At 36.1% G+C, this 24,915-nt stretch overlaps 1 protein-coding gene across 1 annotated transcript in view; it reads left to right on the forward strand.

Moving 5' to 3' along the window:
- ADAMTSL3 (ADAMTS like 3) overlaps positions 1 to 24,915 on the forward strand; it is a 519,919-nt gene that overhangs the window by 326,751 nt on the left and 168,253 nt on the right. The window contains exons 15-16 of the mRNA XM_081292846.1: positions 10,884 to 10,958; positions 17,223 to 17,380. Coding sequence (XP_081148972.1) covers positions 10,884 to 10,958; positions 17,223 to 17,380 — 233 coding nt within the window. The remainder of the gene's footprint in view (positions 1 to 10,883; positions 10,959 to 17,222; positions 17,381 to 24,915) is intronic.

Below are 24,915 nucleotides of genomic sequence, written 5' to 3' on the forward strand. Positions count from 1 at the left end.
CCTCACACATGCCAGGCAAGTGTGCTACTGTTGAGCCATAGTCCCACCCCATGATTTTTTGAATATTAATGTCTTTCTGCTTTATAATGCCTAGACTATATTTTATTGCCTAATACTTTGGCTAATCTCCCTAAAAATCTTAAGTCAAATGGTAATAATTGGTATCCCATCATTTTCCCAATTAAAGAGCAGTGATTCAAATGTTTAAGCATTAAGCATATTAATCATGATACTGGTATTTGTAAATCATGTTACAAACATTTTATTATATATGCAGAGATTTTATCAGAAATAACTACTGAATCTTGCTAAATGATAAATGTCAGGGTGATATAATTTTTCTGCTTTGGTCTATTGGTATGGTAAATTACATTCATAGAGTTCCTAATTTTGAACCACATTAGCATATCCTGGGATTTTGGACATAGTGCATAATTATTCATATTCACTAGTAGATTCTCTTTTCAAATGTTTATTAAAGAGTTTAGTATCAAATAGATCTTAGTGAGTTTGGAATGTGTTTTTTCCTCCAAAATCTGGAAAAATTTCAAGCATATGTAGAATTTGAAAAAATAACACAAATAGCTACATGTATCCTTCACTTAAATTTGCTTTGGCTGCATTTGTTCCACATATCATCTATCTATTTATCCATCCAGCTTGCTAGCTGCACCTATTAAAAGTAAGTTAAATACAACACAATATTTGTCTCTAAATACTTTGCTATTACTCTCCTAAAAATAAGGAGATTAAAATTAAAATTCTTTATAATGCCATCTCATTAGCACCCTTAATACTAATTAAGATTTCTAAATTATAATTTCTAAATATCCAGTCTACATTCAAATTTCTCTTATTGTCCCAAGAACATCTTTTATGGTTTTATTTTTGCCTCTTGAATCAGTCAAGTTTTACTTATTGCATTTAGTTTTATATGTCTTTAGTCTTTTTATTTAGAACACTTATTTTTTCGTTGTATTGAAATCTTAAAGTTTGTTTCAGCTGTTTTATATTTTGTCCAATATTTTGGGTTTGTTTGGTTGCTTTGCTATTACCATTTAATTTGTTGATCTCCTTCATTTAATTTCTATAAATGTAACAGTACGGTCAAAGACTGGATTAGAACTAGATTTTGAACATTTGTGGCAGAAACATGTCATAAGTGGTGCTGCATACTTTATATTGCATTACCCCAGGAAGCCCATGAGGTCAGCTTGACCTTCTATTAATAAGGCTAAATTTGATTGCTTATTTGAGAAGGTGAACTACAGGTCACTCTGTTGTATAATCCATGCTTCCCTATAAGAAATCTGCAGAATGGAATCTTGACAAACAGTAAAACAGTTTTTTGCAACAATCTTTCATGCCACCTCCAGCATGCATGGACAATCCTTGCTTGAAATAGTACTTACACTTGGTTGCAGATGGCAATTTTCTACTTTTATCATTTTTTTCTACACTTGTAGATAATCTTTTGTTTTAAAAATGACCTTTCATTTCTCACTTGGTATTCAGGGATTTTTATTTTTCAATACTTTATAATTTTGGAGACAATATTCTTTTGGGGCCTCAAATTGTCCAAAATGTGGACAGTGTGTTGGGGGTTACTTTAAGCTGACTGCTGACTCCTTTAACATAGTTAAATTGTATTTTTAACACTGTCTTGGTTTCTAGAACAACAAGGTATTTCAGGCTCATTTTGAATTTTTTCACTTCAAGCCATTAAATCTGTTTTTTATTTTTTTCATGGAATTCTGTGATTATTTTTAGTGGCCTTCATGTATATATGTTGGGGTACACTTTCAGCACACAGCCATGTAGTTGACAACTCTGTCCTAGTCTTCATTTCCTACTTCTGCAGAGCTTCCATGTTAACCAGGGGTGAAAGCTTGGGACCTTCTCAGGAGTTATGTTGGAACTTTTAAAAGATTCTTATGGACATCTCATTCCCAGCTTTTCCTTTTAAGCTTTTAGTTAGCTTGTTTTCTCCCGCTGTTACCCATGTTACCCATGACCTCATGCAGCCTCAACATTAAACAGCTACCTCTGATTGTTTGGGTCAAGTGCCCCTTGGGGAAAGTCCATTTGCACTGGGCAAGCTCACAGTGAGGTAAAATAAAGACAAGTCTGTGAGGTCTTCCAGAGAACCACACAGGTCAAATAATGACAGTTGGGAATTGGGCTTTGGAGGAGCTCCAAATCCATTCTAGCCCCCACTGGGTCTGGCAAGCTGGTGGCTTTCACTGTGATTTCACTGGGCTGTTGTTTTCAAGGTTACTATGGAGGTGGAAATGTAAAAGATAGTAATAAGCGAGTTAATATGTCACAAAGTTCACTGTTTTTTTAATGTTTGTTTTTCTTGAATAATTGCTGTCCAGATTGTTGCAAGTCTTTGATTAATTTCCAGATTTTGAAAATGTTGATTCTGACTTTTTTTTATTGTGCCAGTGTTTTCATTGCTTTTTTTTTGAAGGAGAGGATTAGCAGAAGTCTATCCTTAATTATTTTTGTTTGCTTGTTTAAATTGGCTTTCATATAATCTGAATGTTACATTAGGATCTCTTAAATTTTTTAAATTGTAGAATATAATTCATTTTGTCCTTGGAATTTACTTGTTGAGGAAACCTCATAAGTTGTATAATTGACTTTCCCATGCTCTGTGTTTTTCATATTGCATTCCAGTGATGGTTTAACAGGTCCTTTCTCCCTGGGCAAGGTGACTTTAGAGATGGTGTTATACACTTCCTATTACATTATATTGGGGAGCACATAATATGTGACTTTCTCTGTTTTTGTGATTTTGTAGTCACTAAAGATCAATATTTACTTGATGATAATCCATCCTTTCTTCATTATGGGATGCTACACTTCTATAATGAGAAACTTACTCTCAGTGACTATTTAGTTCCTGATATACAATTTGTACTGAAAGGCATGATAAATGTTTTCTTCTTCATTCTTTACCAGTTTCAGAACAATGAGCTGGTTCCTAGCATCCCACAAATGTTACCAATGATTTATTTTTCAAGTATTATTAAGACCTTATGGGTTTAAACATATTTAATGTGATTTACTCCATTGCAGTTATTATTTTTATTAATGTTCAAATTTTCACATTTTTTTCCCAGTTGGGAACTTTTAGCATAGACTCCAAGTCCTTTTGACATGATTCCAGTTGTCTTTGGGAGCTTCCTTGTTTTGTTATGCCATGATGCTCCCATGTTATATTGTTTATATTTTGGATTCAAATGTGGATTGACCCATTTATCTAAGAACCTTCAGTTCTTTTTAGTGGGAAGCAATGTTTGGAGGCACAATATGCATGTAAGGAATGTCCACTGCTACTGGGTTAGCTAAGGTTGTGTTTGTGTATGTCTGTGTATACTCATATGTATATAGTATTGTGTGTTATTATAATTAATAATAAATGATATATTCAATATATGATGTGTAACATTAAAATATAATGAAGTTATATAATTAATATCAACTAAAAGTTATGAAAGCAGTTTATTTAATGTCAGAATATCTCTTGAACTTTTTAAAAATAATTTTCTTCATCTTGAATTTTTTAGTAATGTGACCTATAGATAATGGTATTTTTTAATGTTTTCTTTCCAGGTTGTATTTCTATAAGTTATTTATTTTCTAATTCTGTTGACAAGGATCTCCAGAATAGTGTGAGAAAAATGATGGTGATTATAATCCTTGTTTTGACCCTGTCTTTGTTGGGAATAATTCTTATATTTCTCCACTGAGTCTGCCCAGAGTTTCTGATATTCTTTATCAAATTGAGTATGTTTCCTTCCTCCTGGCTTTAATAAGATTCTTAAAAGTAATCATACTGATTCTGAAAAAGAAAAGCTATGCAGGAGGAATTACAATACTCCATCTCAAATTATACTATAGGGTTATAGTAATAAAGCATCTTAGTACTGATATCAAAGTAGATGTGAAGACCAATGAATAGAAGAGAGGACACTGAGACAAACCAAAACACTTACAGCCACTTGGTTCTTGATAAAAGTGCCAAAAATATATGTTGGAGGAAAAGAAAACCTTTTTAACAAGTGGTGCTAGGAAAACTAGATATCCATATGTAGAAGAATGAAATTAGATACCTATCTTTGACTTTGCACAAAAGTCAAATAAAAAAATGAATCAAAGCCTTAGGATTAAAACAGAAACCATTGCAACTTTTAGACAAAAACGTCGGGTCAACATTCCATCATGTAGGTACAGGCACTGACTTTCTCAACAAGCTCAAGAAATAAAACCAAGAATCAGTAAGTGGGAGGCCATCAAACTAAAAAGCTTCTGCAAGAAAACAAAGGAAATGATCAAGAGGGTAAAGAGAGAGTCTACAGAATGGGAAAAAAAATCTTTGCTAGCCACTTATCTGACAGGGAATTGATATCTATAATATATAAAGAACTAAAAAACTTAATGCCAAAACCCCAAGTAACCCAATTAACAAATGGACCCAAGAACTAAGCAGAAACTTCTCAAAAGGGAAATTCAAATAGCCAAAAAATATATGAAATATTGTTCAACATCTCTACCAACTACAAATCAAAACTACAGTAAGATTTCATCTCACCCTAGTCAGAATGGCAATGATCAAGAATACAAACAATAAGGAATGCCGGAGAGGATGTGGGGGAAAGGTACACTCAGACATTGCTGGTTAGACTGCATATTAGTACAATGACTATGGAAAGCAGTCAGGAGACTCCTTAAAAAACTAGGAATGGAACCACCATATGACCTAGCTATCCCACTCCTTGGTATTTATCCAAAAGAACTAAAATCAGCAGACTGTAGGAATACAACCACAGTTTATAGCAGAACAGTTCACAATAGGTAAATTATGGAATCAACCCAGATGCCTATCAGTAGATGAGTGGATCAAGAAAATGTGGTTCTACTTAGTCGTAAAGAAGAATGAAATAATGGAATTTGCTGGTAAATGAATGGAAATGGAGAAAATCATGCTAAGTGAAATAAAACAGACTCAGAAAAATCAAGAGCTGAATGTTTTTCTCTTACATGTGGAAGCTAGGGAAAAATAAGGGAAAGAACATGGCGGGAGAGGAGACTGGCTATCATAAAGATACAGGGTATATCAGTAGAGTAGAAGGAAAATGAGAGGGAGGGAGGAACAAAAAAAAAAAGGTCTGGAAATATGGAATGAATTAAACAACGTTACATACATATATAAATGTACCCAAAAGAATTTCACCTGTATATATGCAGAAAATGCCAATCAAGAATAAATAAAGAGGGCTGGGGATACAGCTCAGTTGGTAGAGTGCTTGCCTCACATGCACAAGGCCCTGTGTTCAATCCTCAGCACCACCACCACCAAAAAAAAAAAAAAATCTGTAATAAGACTTTATTTAAAAAAAAAGAATAAATAAAGAAAGAAGTGAAAGGAAAATCAATAGCAGAGAGGAGAAAAAACAGGGAGAGGGAGGAGGAAAGGAAAAGGGGGAGTAACTGGGAATGTAAACCACATTCCTTACATGTGTTATTTTGTCAAAATGAACCTACATGCTATGTATAATTATAATGCTCAAAAAATAAAAATAAAAAATTGTTCTGAATTTTATCAAATACCTTTAACTATTCACTGAAATTATATTATTTAACTTATTTCACCTGTCAGTAGAACCCATTACATTAATATATTTCCCAATTTGTTGAATCAGCCGTCATTTTTAGAATGTATTTTATTTAGCCATGTTGTTTTCTTTTTGAAATTGTTTAACTGGTTTTCTATGTATTTAGTGTTTTCTATGTATATAATCATAATTTAAATTTGCCTATATATTTATTTTCATGCTTTGGTGTTTTGTTTGGGTATCAGAGTTATGGCAGTTGTTTATCACGCACTGACAACCTCTTGCTAGTATCTGAAATTTACCTGTTTGCTTAAGGTTTTTTAAAACTGATACAACAAAGCTTTATGGCTCTGAAGTCTTATTTTCTTTTTAAAAATCCTTTTAGCTTCCTAAAACATTTAAATTTCAAATTTAAATAGACTTATATTTTACATTATATATTAAGTAAAAGTATATCTTCATTATAGAAATCTCAAAAAATATAAAACCTGTGGTCGTCCCACTTACTCCTCAACTCTAACTCCCTTCCCCAGAGGTAATCTTTGTCAATACTTTGGTTAAAACCCTCTGTTACACTTAAAGGATTAAAGAATTAAAATCCCTCTCTATTGTTTACTAATATACAAATTACATAGTACTCTATATTTATTCACTATTATGTGGGTACAATCTTACCCATGCATTTACACACAGTATAATGCAATATATTGTAATAAATAATATAGTATGTGTTGCTATAAATTTTATGTGTGTGTGTGTATAAAAAGATGGCACTTAAACACATATACTTCTACAGTGAGATTATACCATATGCATTGTTTAAATTGTGAAATATATGTATATATATATGTGTGTGTGTGTGTGTGTGTGTGTGTGTGTGTGTGTGTTTGTATAAAAAACATAAAACTTACCACTTTAACCATTTTTAAATCTATAGTCCAGTGGCATGAAGCCTATTCATACTGTTAGGGCGTGAAGCCTATTCACATCACCACCTTTCATCTTCAGAACTTTTTCATCTTGAAAACCAGAATCTCTGCACCCACTAAACAATAACACCTTGTTACTCTTTCCCCCGAATGGTAACCACCATTCTACTTTGTATCTGTGAACTTGACTCTTCTAGGTACCTCATATGAGTGGAATCATACGGTATTTATCATTTTGTGACTGGCTTATTTCACTTAGCCCAATGTCTTCATGGTTAATCCATGTTGTAACAAGGCTGAAAAACATTCAGTTGTAGGTACTTACTGTGATATTTATCCATTCATCTGTGGATAGATACTCATTGCTTCCACCTGTTGACTATTGCGGGTAATGCTGCTATGAGCACAAGTATACAAATATCTGAGTTGCTGCTTTCCATTCTTTGGGGTATATGCCCAGAAATGGAATTGCTGGATCATTTGGCAGTTCCATGTTTAACATTTTGAGGAGCTGCTGTACTGTCTTGCAAAGGGCTTACACCGGTTTTACATTCCTACCAGCAGTTCATGAGGGTTCCAGTTTCTCCATAACCTCACTTTTTATTTTTAAATAAAATGGCTATTCTCATAGGTGTGAAATGGTATCTCATTGTGTTTATGATTTGCATTAACCTAGAAATTCACTAATTATCTCTAGGCATTAGTATTTGAATAATTTTATTTGTCTTTTTGTTTATTGAACATTTTTATATGCTTATTAGTCATTTGTATATCTGCCAGAGAAATGTCTTTCCAAGTCTTTTTCCCATTTTTTTAAAAATGTTGTTTGTGGTTGAGTTGTTAGAGTTCTTTAAATATTAACCCTTTGTCCAATTTGTGATTTGCAGATGTTTTCTCCCTTTCTGTGGGATGCCTTTTTACTCTTTGATAGTGGCCTAAAAGTTTAATTTGGATGTAGTCCAATCCTTTTTTTCCTTTGCTTCCTGTGTTTCTGGTGGCATATTCAAGAAATAATTGCCCATGTACATTGTTTTTAACTTGCCCTTTAAACTCATCAATATGAGGGCTGGGGATGTGGCTCAAGTGGTATTGCGCTCGCCTGGCATGCGTGCGGCCTGGATTCGATCCTCAGCACCACATACAAACAAAGATGTTGTATCCGCCGAAAACTAAAAAATAAATATTAAAATTATCTCTCTCTCCTCTCTATCTTAAAAAAAGTGAAAACTTAAAAAAAATAAAAAAATAAACTCATCAATCTGTATGTATTGGGGCTGGGGTTGTGGCTCAGTGGTAGAGTGCTTGCCTGGCATGTGTGAAGCCCTGGGTTTGATCCTCAGCACTGCATATAAGTAAGTAAGTAAGTAAGTAAATAAATAAATAAATAAATAAAAGTTCCATTGACAACTAAAAAAATTTTTAAAAAATTTAAAATAGTGTGTGCGCTTATACATATACATATAAAATCTTTTCAAAGTAAATCATATAGCTTCATGTCATTACATATCAGTTTCAGAGTATTCTATAGCATAACTCTTGATTATTTAGCCTTTCTCATATTGATGAGCATTTAAATAAAGCTCATTCTTGCCTTTTATGTGCATATATATTACAAACAAACAAATGAAAAATTTGTGAGGGATATTCATCAAAGTGATAGAAGTGATGGTCTCTGGGCATTTGGACTAGAAAGAGTTTTACTTTGTCTATTTGTTTATCTGCATTGTTTGATTTCTCAATAATAAACAGGTATTTTATTTAATAAAAACTTATAAACTAATAAATAAATATATTGACTTTTAAAATTTATTCTAATTTGTTATATATGACAGCAGAATGCATTTCAATTCATATTACACATATAGAGGACAATTTTTCATGTCTCTGGTTGTACACAAAGAAGAATCACACCATTCATGTCTTCATACATTTTCTTAGGGAAATAACATCCATCTCATTTCACCATCTTCTCTACCCTCATGCCCCTTCCCTTCTACTCCCTCCCCTTTGCCCTATCTAAAGTTCTTCCATTCCTCTCATGCTCCTCCCCAACCATTTCCATTATGGATCAGCATCCTCATATCAGAGAAAACATTCAGTATTTGGTTTTTTGGGATTGGCTAACTTCACTTAGCATAATATTTCCAACTCCATCCACTTACTTGCAAATGCCATGATTTTATTCTCTTTTATTGCTGAGTAATATTCCATTGTGTATACATACCACATTTTCTTTATTCATTCATCTACTGAAACGCATCTATGTTGGTCCACAATTTAGCTATTGTGAATTGTGCTGCGGTAAATATTGATGTGGCTGTGTCCCTGTAGTATGCTGTTTTTAAGTCCTTTGTATATAAACTGAGGAGTGGAATAGCTGGGTTAAATGATGGTTCCATTCCCAGTTTTCCAAGAAATCTCCATACTGCTTTCCATATTGGCTGTACCAATTTACAAATTTGCAGTCCCACCAACAATGTATAAATGTGCCTTTCTCCCCACATCCTCGCCAACACTTGTTGTTTGTATTCTTTTTTCTTTCTTTTTTAAACTTCTCTCTCTCTCTCTCTCTCTCTCTCTCTCTCTCTCTCTCGTTGTTGTTTGTATTCTTAATAGCTGCCATTCTGACTGGAGTGAGATCAAATTTTAGAGTAGTTTTGATTTGCATTTGTCTAATTGCTAAAGATGTTGAACATTTGTTCCTATATTTGTTGATTAATTGTATATCATCTTCTAAGAAGTGTCTGTTCAGTGTCTTGGCCCATTTATTGATTAGGTTATTCATTTTTTTGGTGTTAAGCTTTTTTAATTCTTTAGATACCCTAGAGATTAGTGCTCTATCTGATGTGTAAGGGGCAAAATTTTGCTCCCAAGATGTAGGCTCTTTATTCATCTCACAGATTGTTTCTTTTGCTGAGAAGAAGCTTTTTAGTTTGAATCCATCCCATTTATTGATTCCTTTAAATTTTTTTTTTTAGTTGTAGTTGGATACAATATCTGTATTTATTTGTATGTGGTGCTGAGGATCGAACCCATTGCCTCACACGTGTGAGGCGGACGCTCTACCTGTGAGCTACAGCCCCAGCCCTGATTCTTTTTTTTTTTTTTCCAGCCCTGATTTTTGATTTTAGTTCTTGCACTATAGGAGTCTTATTAAGGAAGTCGGGGCCTAATCCAACATAATGGAGATTTGGGCCTCCTTTTTCTTCTATTAGGCACAAGGTCTCTGGTTTAATTTCTAGGTACTTGATCCACTTTGAGTTGAGTTTTGTGCATGGTGAGAGGTAGGGTTTTGTTTAATCTTTTTTTAGTTGTAGATGGACACAATACCTTTATTTTATTTATTTATTTTCACGTGGTGCTGAGAATCGAACCCAGTGCCTCATATTTGCAAGGCAAGTGCTCTGCCACTGAGCCACAATCCCAGCCTGAGATAAGGGGTTTTTGTTCATCAGTTTCACTCTGAAGAGTTTATTTAAAAAATCATTTTCCGTAAGTTAAGGATAAAAGAGTATCTACTGAAAGCAATTCATATCAATGATAGTATTACCAATTAGTGTGGAATTATTTTGCCCATTTGGGACAGAAATTATAAATACAAAGTATATCTCTTTTTGTTGTTACCAGCTATCAAGTTTACCAGTTAATTGAAGGGTTCTTTTGCTCAATTCAAGGTAGAAATCATGGAGAGACAAGAACCATCTGAAAGCAGCTTTGTTACATTTTTGTGCTCAAGCACCAGGAAGACTATGCAGGGGCAGGGGCCTGGACTGGCCATCTCAGGATGCGAAGAGCAAAGCTTATGCAGACAAAAAGGGTGGGCTCATGCTGCACTAGCTGCTTGCACAGAATCTTGGTATTTCTGCACATATCAGATCTTTGCTTTGGCACTGGAGTTTGGACTTGACAGGGAATCTGCTCACATGAGTTGTGCCTCTGTACTCTGACATCAAAAGATGACAAAGGCATGCATTATCACCAAGACCCAAAGGGCATATATGAGTCAGGATTAGCCTATTGACTGTGCAGAAATTGTGGGAAAGTTTGGGGGCAAAGTCACCACCAGCTCCTGAACCTGGACTTTGGTGGAAACAATTCTTAAAAAGCAGCTTGCATTAGGCTGGATCTTGGTGGGATAATTAGTACCCTCCCTGCTCTGTCTCAGTTACAGACTAGTGGGATCAAATTTCACATATGAACATAGATTATTAGATGGGCATAGAAAAATTATCAGACTATGTAATAGCAAACATGCACCCAGTTTTGATTGATTTCCTTGTTTTCATGGTTCTTTTTAGTTTTACTATATTTGTCTTAAATTGTTTTCTAGGAGAAGAAAACGTGATTGCTGTTCCTTTGGGAAGTAGAAGTGTGAGAATTACAGTCAAAGGACCTGCTCATCTCTGTAAGTAAAATTTAATCTAATCATAAAAATTCCCTGAGAGTCTATTTAGCAAAACACAAACATAAACAAAAACACAGAATATTCATGGTAGGTAGGGATTTTTTTCTATTTTGAAATAGTCTGTATCACTAGGGAAATGATCTATGCTAATTTTCTGTTCTTATGCCCAGTGGAAAAAAATAACAGTTTGGGATTAATACTCCCATGGGAGAGGAAATTAAATTGTAGGTGAAATGAACTATTCTTACATGGAGAATAAATATGAATTCAGGAGTCTTCTGGAGATGTCAACAGTTTGGGACACAAAGTTAAAACAAAACAAAGTTTAAAATTCAGAATGTCATCGATGACCTTGGCTTCCCAGGAAGGAGAGACTTTTCTACCAGTACATGGCAACTTCTGGACAAGTGGACTCTGAAAGTGGACACAGGCTTCCCAGAATATGGGGAGTTTCATCAGTAGAGGGCTGCAAGAATATTGTTTCTATGGCCAAGGTCAGATGGCATTTCCTCTGTCTCAATTTTTTCTGATCTCTCAAAACTTGAAGGAAGTGGAAATGCCAGAGGTTATTTCCTGCTTTCCCAAGGTATCCTTGTAGCCTCAAGCAGGATTTCTTAATTATATTCAAAAGAAGGTAGGTCTCTACTAGACTGGCCTCTGGCCATGCAGCATCTTATTGGGTCTAGTGTTTGCCCATAGAAAGTACAAAATATATACTATTATAACTACTATCAAGCCACAAAGTCACACAATCAAGATCCACAGAACCAAGTACTATATATCTGCCTTTTTATCCCCTGGGTCACCATCTTAAGTTTTTAAATCATAAGATTCTCTTAGAGCCAGAAGCATCAAATGTTTTTGGTAGAGTGACATGCATGCATGTGAAGAGGATCCAGAACTACTATTTCAGGCCCCAAAGTCCTCTGAGAAAAATGTATAATAAAATGTTTAAATAATTAAAAGTGTTTTGGGTCACTATCAGACTACAATCTTAAAGAAAAAATTGATTATTTAGTACATTTTGCTCTAAATAAAAGAAGAAAGAGACTATCTTGGTGACAGTGAAAGTGAAAAATTATTTAAAAGAGCTTGTTTACCCTTAACTTTATGTGAGTGATTTTTTAAACAAAATCATTAAACTGTTTATAATCATGTCATGGTCACTTCATTCAAGGCTTTCTCTGGAATGAAACATCAAAACATTTTTAAAATTTCCTTTTCTAAAAATTTATTTATTTATTCGAATTTGTTATATCTGACAGCAGAATGCACTTCAATTCATAGTACACATGTAGAGCACAATTTTTCATGTTTCCGGTTTTACACAACAATGGTTTGAAAACACACATCTCTTAATGGGAATAACTTCTTCCTTATAAATGCAAGCTTGATTTTTGGAAACAGGTAAAAATCATTTAGATTCATTTAGATTCAAATTTTTGATTAAGAAAATTTTGAAATATCATTTGGATTCAAAAGTATAAAGGGCTGAAAATTTATTATTTATAGTATCTATCAAGTAATAACAACTCAAATGTTCATCAACTGTTGAATGGATAAATGTGTAATATAATTTGGCTTAAAAAGGGATGAAATACTGATATATAGTACAATATTAATAATTCTTGAAAACATTAGCCTTAAGTGCCACTGCATTTTGTATTTATTTATTTATTTGGTACTGGGGATGGACCCAGGGTCCCTTTACCATTGAGCTACATCCCCAGTCCTTTTTATTTTTTACTTTGAAACAGGGCTTCGATAAATTGCCCAGGCTAGTCTTGAACTTGTGATCTTCTTGCTTCGGCCTCTAAGTTGTCAACTCAGAGGGATTACAGGTGTGGACCACCATGCATGGTCATTATGCTTAAGAGAAAGATCCTAGTTACAAAAAGTGACATATCATAGATTCCATTTATCTGAAATATCTAGAATAGACAAATATCAGAGAAGAAAAGTACAGGGATGATGGTCTAGTTAAGTATGGAGTTTATTTTAGGGGATAACAAAAATGTTATAAAATTAGACCACAATGATGTCTTCACTGTGCTTATGCTGTGTGTAAATGTATAATTTGTACATTCTAAATGGGTGAATTTGGGGATGAGGCTGTAACTCAGTAGTACAGCACTTTCCTAGCCTGTGTGAGACCCTGAGTTCAATACTCAGCACTGCATAAATAAGTAACTGAGTTTCATGGCATGTGTACTATATATCAAAAAATGTTTTAAAAAAACATTCTAAAGTGCAGTGACTAGACCTAATATTTTTATGATTCTAAAGGCAACCCCAAAGAATTCAGCTTCAAAAATCGTTTTTTAAGTTGTAAAAACAGAATAAGAAAACAGTAAACAGAATAAATTAAGGTGAATACTTTGAAGCAAAAATTTATTTGCATAAATATGAACTGGCATATTAAATATAACTTTATACTCGGGATGGGCACTCTTCCAAGAACAGAGTTCAGCAATGTTCCCATTTCTTCAAAGTGACAGATCTGTTGCTTGGAATATTTCCCCTCCTGAACAATCTCTCAATTGGCCCTAGAAATGTTTCTGAAAGTTATGCTTCTCTACTGGCTTCATTTATTTAGTTTAGATTTCTGAACATTTATATACAGAATGGGTTTTATTTTCTTGGTTTATGCAACCATTTTTTTTTGCATTTTTCCTTGTAATAAAGATGTATTTCTGAAATCAAGCTTATTTTGCTGTAATAAATCATTCTTTCAAGATCTGTATTAACTACAATCCTTCCGAAGACTGCATTATTCAGAACTGAAAACACCTATGACGAGAATTTCAGTCTCTTTGTTGTGAAATGGAATTTAATTATAGAACATCTGACTTCCATCCTGCTTAGAGGTGTTCAGATCCTGAATTTCTAGTGCTGTTCCAAGCCTGGCCACATTATTATAGGGAACACTTAGCCCCAAATTTTCTAGTAATGCATCCCTTAAAAAATGGAAGCAATAATAGGATCCCTGAAAAATAAATGTTATGGTAGCACAGCTTTAGCACTAATGTGTCTGACTAGCAATAAGCTTGAGAAGCCAAGATGTCATGAAATGAAAACCTCAATTATCTATTGGAGGAGTATTTTTCCCTCCAAGTCCTGTTTAATGTATAGATATAGATGTAAAAATACAAATATGGACACTATATGTAATGGCCAAAGGACAGTGATGCTGGATAAAATGAACACAGACTATAACAATACTGTTCTACTGTCAGCCTGAACTTGATATAGCTACATTAGCTAAGTCCGCAGTATGTGTTTACCTAATAGTAGTTTTGTGGTCTTTAGAATTTAAACAGACCTCTTGGTGTTGGTTGTCTGTCTCTGTCTCTGTTGAAAGAAGCTTGGACTGATTTTTCTCAATGAGGCCCTTCAACTGGAAAACATTAGAAGCATTCATTACCTTTTTTCATCATTTTCTAAAAAATGAACAAGAATGAATTCAAGTTATTTAAAGGTATCATTATAGACTTGTACTGTGAAGATTTGTGGGTAGAAGGCCTTGATTTCTTATTGTTTTTCACTGTTTGAGGCTACTTATCATACTTTCCTCAACACCTCTGCCTTCCACCCACCATTAAGTCTTCACAGGAGAAATCAGATGGGCAGCGGGCAGCAGGAAAGAAGGACGGTAATCTCTTCCCTAACAGTGGAGCAGGAAGACAGTGAAAGTGGGCTTCCTGTGTCTCCCAAGCCCTAACCACTGGCTGCAGTAGCCACCAATGGTCAGCACAAGCTCTGATAACTGAAGGTTCATTTGTACAGCTCTCATCAGCCATGAGTCACACGCTTTCAAAACACACAGCTGCAGTAAATATGCATAAATAACAGAAATGAATAAAAACTAAGTAAAGGCATCTGTAATTCAACACAGCATTTGAATTATTGATTGAAAAATTACAAATCCCTTTTCTCTTATTTATTTTAAGAGGCACAGTCACTAGGAGGGACAAATTTGTCACCAATGAAAATGATGAATTTTAAAGAACTGTGTTGGGCTCCATCTCACTGTGGATTGGATACAAGGGCTCTGTCAATCTAAATGATCAGATTGTTTATGCATATAAACTCCACCTTCCTCAGATCACTCCACCAGTCATTAGTTATCTACTTTTGATTCAGCTACTCATTTACACTAGTGAGATCAAATCATTTGTTTTCTGCCTCCTAGAAATAGATATTCTACAACTAACATGCATTTCATTAGAGAGTGGCTTGAGTGATTTACACAAACTTGGACATTGGCTTTGCTCCTTGTATGTTCATCTTTGTCACTGAATATCTTAAACATGGTTGAAATAATGAAATAGACTCCACCTTTAAAACAAAACACCAAAACTGAACTAAGAGAAATGTTGGCATTTGGTTTAGGGGATGGATGTCATAACACCTGGCCTTCCTCCCTTCAGGATTACCTTCCTTACACCCCTGCTCCAATGCTGCATCAAGATGAAACTTGCGAAGCTGCGCTCCAAAAAAGTGAGCCCAGTGGTAAAGCAATTACTCCCCCAGCACAGCCGCGGAATCCATTGCATAGTACTCGAATTTAATCAAGTCATTTCAAGCTAAATCTCAGGCTAGAAACTTGGTGTCTCACATGCCTTCGATGAGATGGATGGTGTCCAGTCTCACTTAGTGTTTCTGTATTGCCTCAATACTCATGGTTTTCTCTTCTCCTTTACTTTAGAGACTTAACTCATCCAGTGTGGGGCTTACTATCTCTAGTTCTCCATCTCGTATTTACTGACAACTCACTTTGTAACACTCAGTTTTATATCTTCATTGGAACTAGGAAATGAATTTAATCTCACACTTTCCAAAAATCTACTGTGGTCATGGAGACTAGGGCCAAAGTGGTTGGGGTTTTGTGTGCCTGAAAGGAGCCAGGGTTATTCTTCGACCACTAATGACTCTTCCAGATCAAGGAGCTCCTGTCCAGCCTTCGAATTTTCCCAGAAAAGTTCCCAGCCTGCCTGTCAGGGATAATCAAGGATGTCTCCTAATGCCTGGGATGTAGTCTGTCCAGCACACTTGGATTCCTGCAGCTGATCTTTGGCAGAGAGAAAAATCTAGCAAATGAAAACAGCCAAATCCCAGCAGCATGTGGATCGAAGCTCCCTGATAGTGGGCCATTTTGTCGTGTTTTATCAGCTTCCCATTTTTAAAGTTGAAGCTGGATGGAGTTTTGATTCTGTTGTGTCCTTTGTTCAAGATGGCTAGAGACAACTGTAATACCACTGTAGCAAGTGGAGGTTTCAGAGGAGAGTTGGACACGGGAGATCAGGCACTCTGATTCCTTGTTTTAGCAATGAAACCATGAAAACCTACCACAGGGTGTCAGAGAAAGAGCTGAGACCAGAACCCAGCTGTGTCTGTCTTTATTGCTTCTCCCAACCTTGGACCACATCTGCTGGGTATGGTAACACTTAACAAGACAGAAGAAAAGGAGGAGAGGAGAGGGAAAAACAGAAATTATTTAAATAAAATGGAATTACTATTTTGTTCAAACTGCAGGCAGACATTTTCCTGTAGTTCTTAAAAACACTTCTGATCTTATTAAAGCAAATTAGAATAAGAGAGTAACATGCTCCAGGGAGATCTTTGTGGCAGTGGGATGGTTATGTGTTTAGATTGTGGTCCTGTGCCACTCTCAGCCGTTAGAACACAGGTCCTAAGCCAGCCAGGGTGACTTAGCAAGACCCCTTCTCAGACATGGCATCAAACTGTATGCACACATTGTACCTAATGTCAATTTCCTGGGTTTGCTATTGTTCTATAGTTTCATAAGGTATAACTAATGAGGACCTCTCTATATTAATTTTTTAATTTCCTGTGAATCTGATTATTTCAAAATATAAAGTTTTTTTCTTTTAAAAAAGGGAAATTTGAGATTCACTGTGCTTTTTTCTAAATATAAAACTATGTTTAACATCTGAATAGGTAATAAGTGAGTAAACATGACTTTACTCGCCCGGTATTTTGAGCTACCTCATGAAAAAAAATATGAAAAAAGAAAAGTGTTCTCTTTTGTAGTAGATATGTTTCCAAAGAATTGAGTAGAATTGCTACCCCTGTTAGTGCCTTTTTAAGGGCAACCAAAAATTTGACTTCTCTATTCCATGAATGTGGATCTTTTGATATCGTGTTGATGTCATATGCCGATATTACACTTGGTAAAATGTCATTTGGACTTACTTGCTTTTAGGAGATTTCTCTTACTTAAATTTTATTTTTTAATTTTAGTTATTGAATCCAAAACGCTTCAAGGAAGCAAAGGAGAACACAGCTTTAACAGCCCTGGAGTTTTTGTTGTAGAAAACACAACAGTTGAATTTCAGAAGGGCTCAGAGAGGCAAACCTTTAAGATTCCAGGACCTCTGATGGCTGATTTCATCTTCAAGGTAAGACAGTCTGCTTCAGAAACTTCATGCACATGAAGCCCAGAACTTCTTGATTTTTAAAAACAGTAAGTTTGGAGCTGGTGGTGCCCACCTGTTATTCCAGGTATTCAAGGAGACTGAGGCAGGAGGATCTCATGTTCGAGGCCAGCCTGGGCAACTTTTAAATAAATATCAAAAAAAAAAAAAAAAGGGCTGGAGACATAGGTCAATGGTAGAGCACTTACCTTGCATGTGCAAGACCATGGGTTTAATCCCCAGTACTGGAAAAAAAAAAAACCTTCCAAAACAATAATAATTAAACAACAACAACAACAAAAACCCCAAACAGTTTGTTCAGCAAGTGGTCATATGGAGCACATATCATCAATATTTACGTCTTAACAATCCATTCCTAAATTTTTTTGATCCTCAAGTATCTGCTCTCAAGTATTTGTTCCTTGGCCCTGAGAGCTCAGAAACTACAGATTTCATTTTTATAAAGTAAAGGATTGATATTGTATTTATAAACTCCAGTGGCCGAGCTCAGTTTTAAATCTCAGGATGGTTTTTGGTGGAAATAGATGAGGGTTGGACCCACCGTCCCTGCAGAAAGGACCAGATGACAGAGGGAAAAGAGTCTCATCCCCGTCCTGTTCCCTTCCACTCTCACCCCTGAGAGTTTGCAGTCTCTCAGTGGCTGACTCTGATCAGGGCTTCCTCCCTCAGAGTATGTTTTCTGATGAGTGCCTGTCATAAGATGCCCTCAGAAGAGCTCTTCTTTCCTGGAACCATCAGCCTGTGCCCCTCTCTGGGAAAGCTGGGACATCTTCCTTCAGAGGACAGGAAGTGTAGTGACCAACCTCTTTCCAAGGACACACAGTAGGACACACTTCTGATGAATCTGAAAATGCCAAAGACACGAAAAGAAAATGAGAGTTCAGTGGGTAGTTTTGCCCTCTTCCTTTTCAGAAAACTCATTCCAAAATGTAAATGGGAGAGAGAAAATTGTTCTAATTGCCAGTGAAACCTTTAAAAAAGCCCATTACCTGCAAAAGCACCGTCTGCGTTCCACTTACTAATTTGTCAAAGAATGTTCCATGGAGGCATCAGTTCTATTGACAGAGCACGAGATGGGGAAGTAAATGAAAGCTTCCAACTGATCCAGATTTCTGAGATCCAAGCCAGCCCGCAGTGTGACCTGCCAAGTGTCAGCCTGCACAGTGGTGCTATTTTTGTTGGTTTTGAAAGTTTGGATTTTAAATGGTCAACACTGAAAAGTCAAGAGATTCTTATATAAAAATATCAGGATTTTTTTCCCCTGTTTCTCTTTAAAAATGGGAAGACCTTGCATTTTATTATAGCAATTGTTGGCTGCAGCTAAGAAGCAGCTGCCTCCTAGTTGGGTCTTGTTTGCCATGGTCCACACCATTCCCTGTTTTGCCTCCTAACATTACAGTGTTGGTGGCCATTGATCCTGCTTCCAGCATTTATATATCTGCCTGGCTTCCATAGACATTTAAGTTTGTCACTTCCATGTCAGATTCATAAAGCACCAACCCAATATTTTTCATTGACAGTCATATTGTAAAAGATTTAGGAGGGAGAACCATAATTATATCCTCTTATTCTCTCTGGTTCATCTTATAGCACAAATTCTATACTTGTTTTGCTTTTTTTAGTTTTTTCTGTTTGATTCTTAAATAGTAATTACTTTTTTTCCCTCTTTCTCTTTTAATTGCTGCTCAGAGACTCTGTATTCTTAAGTCAACATGAAGGTTTCCAATTGAGTAGGAGATATTTATATGATGATAGGATGGAGGAAATGCCAAAAAGATGAGTATTTCAAGATACTGGTTATAGCATTGGCTTAGATAGGGCTTGATGGTGTCTTTTATTGATGCCATGTATGAAAACATGATACACATCGACTATGTATTTCTACAGGTTGTGAACCCATGTACATGTGTATGGTGTGCATACCTCTTTTAATATTTGGAAGAACATACCCTATAAGAAAATAATAGCAATTATTTCAGAGGGGATAAATGCTTTGGGGAAATGGTCTTAGTGTCACTTATAATATCTAACTCTTAAAATAATTTCAATTATTATACACCTTCTTACCCAACTTACATATTCATCTCTTAATAGTACACATTTTAACCATGTGCTATCCATATTGTCTGAATTACTACTCGATCCTCTATATTCCTGTCTCTGATTTCTGGCTTTCTCAGACTTAATAAACAGCTCTGGACTTAAGCTTCAACTTCTGGAAAGTGTTTGAGCTCTCCAGACTGAAAAAGTGGCTTTAAAAATATATTTACCAAAGAGGGTGTCACACACAACTGACTCATATATAAATAGAACCCCCTTTTCGTGCCCACAGGCATTTTCTTTCATGGACTTGGTGGGCTGGGTGGGAGGGAATTTGGCAAACTTGGAGACACTTGTGATGAAGTAAGACTGACTGTGAGGCTGTTTTTCCCTGACCTGGGAGTTGTCCACATGATGTGTGTTTCTAGGAAATATCCTTTTCCATCAGTTGCTTTTTGTTTTTTTGAACACATTTTAGTGTTGTCCAGCCTGAGTTGTTGCTAAGACAAGGAAATCTTTGCTTCCAATCACATTCATCTCTTCCTATCTCATCCCACAATTAAGGGATGGCTGTCCTTAATTGACATCCATGTCCCCATATACACGATGGGGAGGGTAATAGTGTATATGGGGACATGGATGACAGTCGCCCTATGATCTATGTCAGTAGACCAAGAGCACTTGATCTATAAAAGGGTAACAAGCTGAGAGGATGAGGCAGCCAAGACCAGCCCTTGCCAACTCCATGTTGATTAAGCCTAGCTGGTGCACTTAGCTGTGTGGACATATACCTTCATACAGTTCATGTGGTAGGCTTATTTCATGGACTTTTAAGTAAGTGTTCTATTGGGAATGACTACATTCTCACATGTAAACTATGTAGATATCAGTGGACCAATTGTCTTGTAGTTATGTTGCTCAGATTCAGAAATTTAGCAGCTCACTGCATCAATAAAAAATGAATTTCTTGTTTCTGTTCTTTAAGAAGCTATATTTTCATGTTTGGACCTTCCTTGAATATTGTCTCTCTTTCAAATGGATTTCTCACTATATAGTCTCGCCTTCCTGAGTGACCTGTTTCTCATGGATGGCTTGTCACACACTTTGGTGCTGGGGGTAGTCAGAGCCTGTATTATTGTTTGCTCCTGTAATATGTGCATGTTGCCACCAGGTAGCAGTAGAGAGTCTGGACCAAGTTGATGTTCTGTGGACAACTATGAGAGACACTATGTTCAGTGAGAATTTACTGAACATTTTACATCTGTGAGTAGATGTTGGTAAATATCAATTTTAAGCATATGTCTCTGATAATAGCTAATAAAATTAAACTAAATGGCTTTGATGAAGACATCTCTTTCTGTGGTTAATTTTTAACTCTAGCTAGTAGCTTTTCTCCTCTTAAAACATTTATGATCTTGTAGGGCTGGAGGATCTGTCTTCTTTGTGGCCTGAAATCTTCCTTTTTCCTGCCAGATGTCTTCATAGGGAGTAATTTTTCTTCCATTCATATACTTTGTGTTTTCTGATTGCTTTTCCACTAGTTTTCAGCTATTCAAGCTCCGTCTCCAGTTTCCTCCAACCTCAGCTCCGATATCTTTTATGCTTTTCCAGAAGTTATGGTGGCATACCTAACTTACCCAAGGACCGGAGGAATCTGAAACTACCTGTTTTACTTTCTCTCAATACAGTCCCAGGTGTTTTGAAACATGGCAAGACGGTTTTAGAGTCGGTGCCTGCATTAGATTCCTGAGGCTGCTATACCAGAATACCACAAACGGAATTGCCTAAATACCGCAATTTATCATTTCACAATTCTGAAGTCTAAATGTCCAACATAAAGGTGTTGGCAGGATTGATTCCTTCTGAGTCCTACAAGGGAGGATGTGTCTCATGCCTCTTTCCTCAGTTCTTGGAACTCAGCATTCTCCCTCTGCCTTCACATCACTGCTCTGTGTGTGTCCACTTCTGTGTCCAAACCCACCCTTTTATAAGGACACAGTCATATTGGATTGAGGCCCACTCTAATGTCCTTAACTGAACTTGATCACATCTGTAAAGACCCTTTTTCAGATCATATTCTGAGATACAGTGGGCTAAGACTTCATTCTTTTGGGGGGGACACAATTCAACCGGTAACAGATCCAACAGAAAGGGAAATTTAGGTATTGCATAGTCATCTCAATCATCCATCCCATCCTGTTTCCCAGTAATCACAAAGGTAGAGTGTGGTCTGTTGAGGGAAATTCCTTGGTTAAAGCATTTCAAGAACTATTCTACTAGCTACCAGAATTCGCGCATGCGTGCGCAGAGGCGCGCACGTATGTGTATATTTTCAGTTTTATGTTAAAATCTCTTATATGTGTGTGTGTGTGTGTGTGTGTGTGTGTATAAAAACATACACATATATATTCAGTGGCAGTAAATGGGTCTTTTTCCAGGGAAGAAAGGTAAGACCAATGATATTTGAAGACACTTTATTTTGGGGGCGGGTACCAGAGATTGAACTCAGGGACACTCAACCACAGAGACACATCCCTAGTCCAATTTTTTATATTTTATTAGAGATAAGGTGTCACTGAGTTGCTTAGCACCTTGCTGTTGCTGAGGCTGGCTTTGAACTTGAGATCCTCTTGTCTCAGCCTCCCAAGCTGCTGAAATTACAGGTGTGTGCTACTGTGCCCAGCCTGAAGGCACTTTTAATAAACCTTTAAAGAGCTACCTGTCTTTTGAAGACGATCACGTGAAGAGCTATATTGAACGAGATTTTATTAATTGTATATATTCCAACTGTCAGTAGTTTGTATCATAAGGAGCACATGGGTTGACTAATTTCTCCAGAACCACATTATTGGAAATACTATAATTTGTTTAATTTTACCAAAATTTATGATCAAATTGAATCTTTTAAATAAACATGTCTACAAAGAAATCTTGATTAATTGGTCACTTTAATGTTTGTTTGAAATTCAGAGCAGGTTTTATTACTCATATTTGTCATCATGAAGTTGGCATCATTTTAATTTCTTTGGTGAAGGTCCAAGGTTATCACTCATGTATTTATAGGCATCTATACAGCCCATATACTTCCATCCTATATGATGAAGACGCATGTAATTGGTGTAAGCTTTGTTTCCTCCGTGTCAACTGTATGTCCATGTACCAGATTTAGTGTCATTTTCTTACCCTGTTGCAGGAGCATTTTCACTTGGAAATATAGTGGGAGCAAATCAGGTGATCCTGTGATCAAAGGAAACCATAGCCTCAGGGAGATGTGTTTGTTTGTTTCTTTAAAAATTATTATTACAATGTTTCCCTCAAGATATAGAATGCAATATTTTCTCTGCTGAGAATACTCTCAACAAAGTAGCATAAAGCTCAGATCCAGCATTATAGTTTACTTTTTCCTCAGCTATTGCTCCAATTAATCAGTTCTTTTTACTTAGATAAGTGAAAAATGACTAAACAAACAAGAGAAAGGCTCAAATACATTTGTGAAGGAAACAAATATTTTGGTTCATTCAGAAGTTGGTGTTCATTTTTCCATTTCCTTTAACTTTCAAAAGTCCTTGTTGGGTTCAGTACCTCTGGTCCACATTTGGCAGCTGGTAAATCCATGATTTATATCTCTGTGCTCTTAACTCTCCTCTACTGATAGGAAGTGTTCCTAGGGAGAGCGAGGAGGTGATCTTGAGGAACAGATTAGCTGGAGGTAGAGGTAGAGGAGTCTTACCTGCTTATTCCCTACTTTGTCTACTTGGAATTTCTCATGAGATGGAATGCAAAGTTACCAACTTCAGGAGTTAGAAGTTTGAAGTCTGAGTAAGAAGTATGAAATATTTATCTTAAAGAAAGAGAGAATAAATAGAATAAGGGGAAAAAATCATGTGTTTCCTGGCAGCATTAACGGGCCATTTAAGTCCAGTGGGCATGGACTTAAAGTAAGTTGGTGTGTATTTGCTCTGCACTGATAGTAAAAGGCACAGGTCCAAGAGTCATATGCAGATAAAACAATGTCTGGAAGCCTAATAAGTCTTTTTCTTTCTTGTGAAGCTCTTGACAAGAATTTTTTTTCTTAGAAACTCCACAGTAGAACTTTATCACTTCTCACTGGCAAGAATTAAATCACACACCCACTCTGCACGTCCTTTAGATCCTCCAAGTCTAGATCCTCCTAGTCTAGACTTCCAAGAAGCAGATGTCAAAATATGATGAGACATGCAAGAAATTTATTTGGGAATTGACTGTGAGATTAAAATGAAGGAAGAAGTAGGGTGAGGCTGGGAGAACTGACAGATGGTACAGAAATGGGAAGGAAGAAAGATCAGGTAGAAGCACCTTAGATGGCAGACCATTCTAAGAGAACTTGCTGAGGCTGTAAGGAAGGCCCTGAGCCAAATCCTCTGTCACATAGCCTGCATTACCACCCCTGTTATGCTCATTTATTGGCTGGAAGCAACTGTGGGAAGCTTGACCTGAACTTAGGGTTTTGTTCAATTATACTCTTCATAATTGTGTGTCTGAGCAGAACATTCTCATGGGTCCTGCATCTAGCAAGATGGAGGTGACCACAATAATCCATTTAGAACAATAAGGATTTATCTGAGTCACATGAGGGAGGAATGAACATTGGGACAAAACTGGTTTTCAGTAGAATAGGAAGGGGAAACGGATGTTGGTAGGTAAATAAACATGACTACTACAATAAGGATTTTCTCTTTCTGTAAAATATTTGGCCTTGATACTTTCTTTCTCTGTTTTAAATTCTTTTCAGGAGTAAGAGAGATGAGTTAGGAGCTATTTCACTTTCTCCTAGGCTTATTTTTTGAGCCAATTTTTAAATTTACAGTTTTCTTTTTTTTTAAATTTTTATTATTGGTTGTTCAAAACATTACATAGTTCTTGACATATCATATTTCACACTTTGATTCAAGTGGGTTATGAACTCCCATTTTTACCCCGTATACACATTGCAGAATCACATCAGTTGCACATCCACTGATTTACATATTGCCATACTAGTGTCTGTTGTATTCTGCTGCCTTTCCTATCCTCTACTATCCCCGCTCCCCTCCCCTACCCTCCCATCTTCTCTCTCTACCCCATCTACTGTAATTCATTTCTCCCCCTTGTTTTTTTTCCCTTACCCCTCACTTCCTCTTGTATGTAATTTTGTATAACCATGAGGGTCTCCTCCATTTCCATGCAATTTCCCTTCTCTCTCCCTTTCCCTTCCACCTCTCGTCCCTGTTTAATGTTAATCTTCTTTTCATGCTCTTCCTCCCTGCTCTGTTCTTAGTTACTCTCCTTATATCAAAGAAGACATTTGGCATTTGTTTTTTAGGGATTGGCTAGATTCACTTAGCATAATCTGCTCTAATACCATCCATTTCCCTGCAAATTCCATGATTTTGTCATTTTTTAATGCAGAGTATAAATGCCACATTTTTTTTTTATCCATT

This window comes from Spermophilus citellus (genome assembly GCF_964194105.1).
Source record: "Spermophilus citellus genome assembly, chromosome: 4".
Classification (NCBI taxonomy): domain Eukaryota; kingdom Metazoa; phylum Chordata; class Mammalia; order Rodentia; family Sciuridae; genus Spermophilus; species Spermophilus citellus.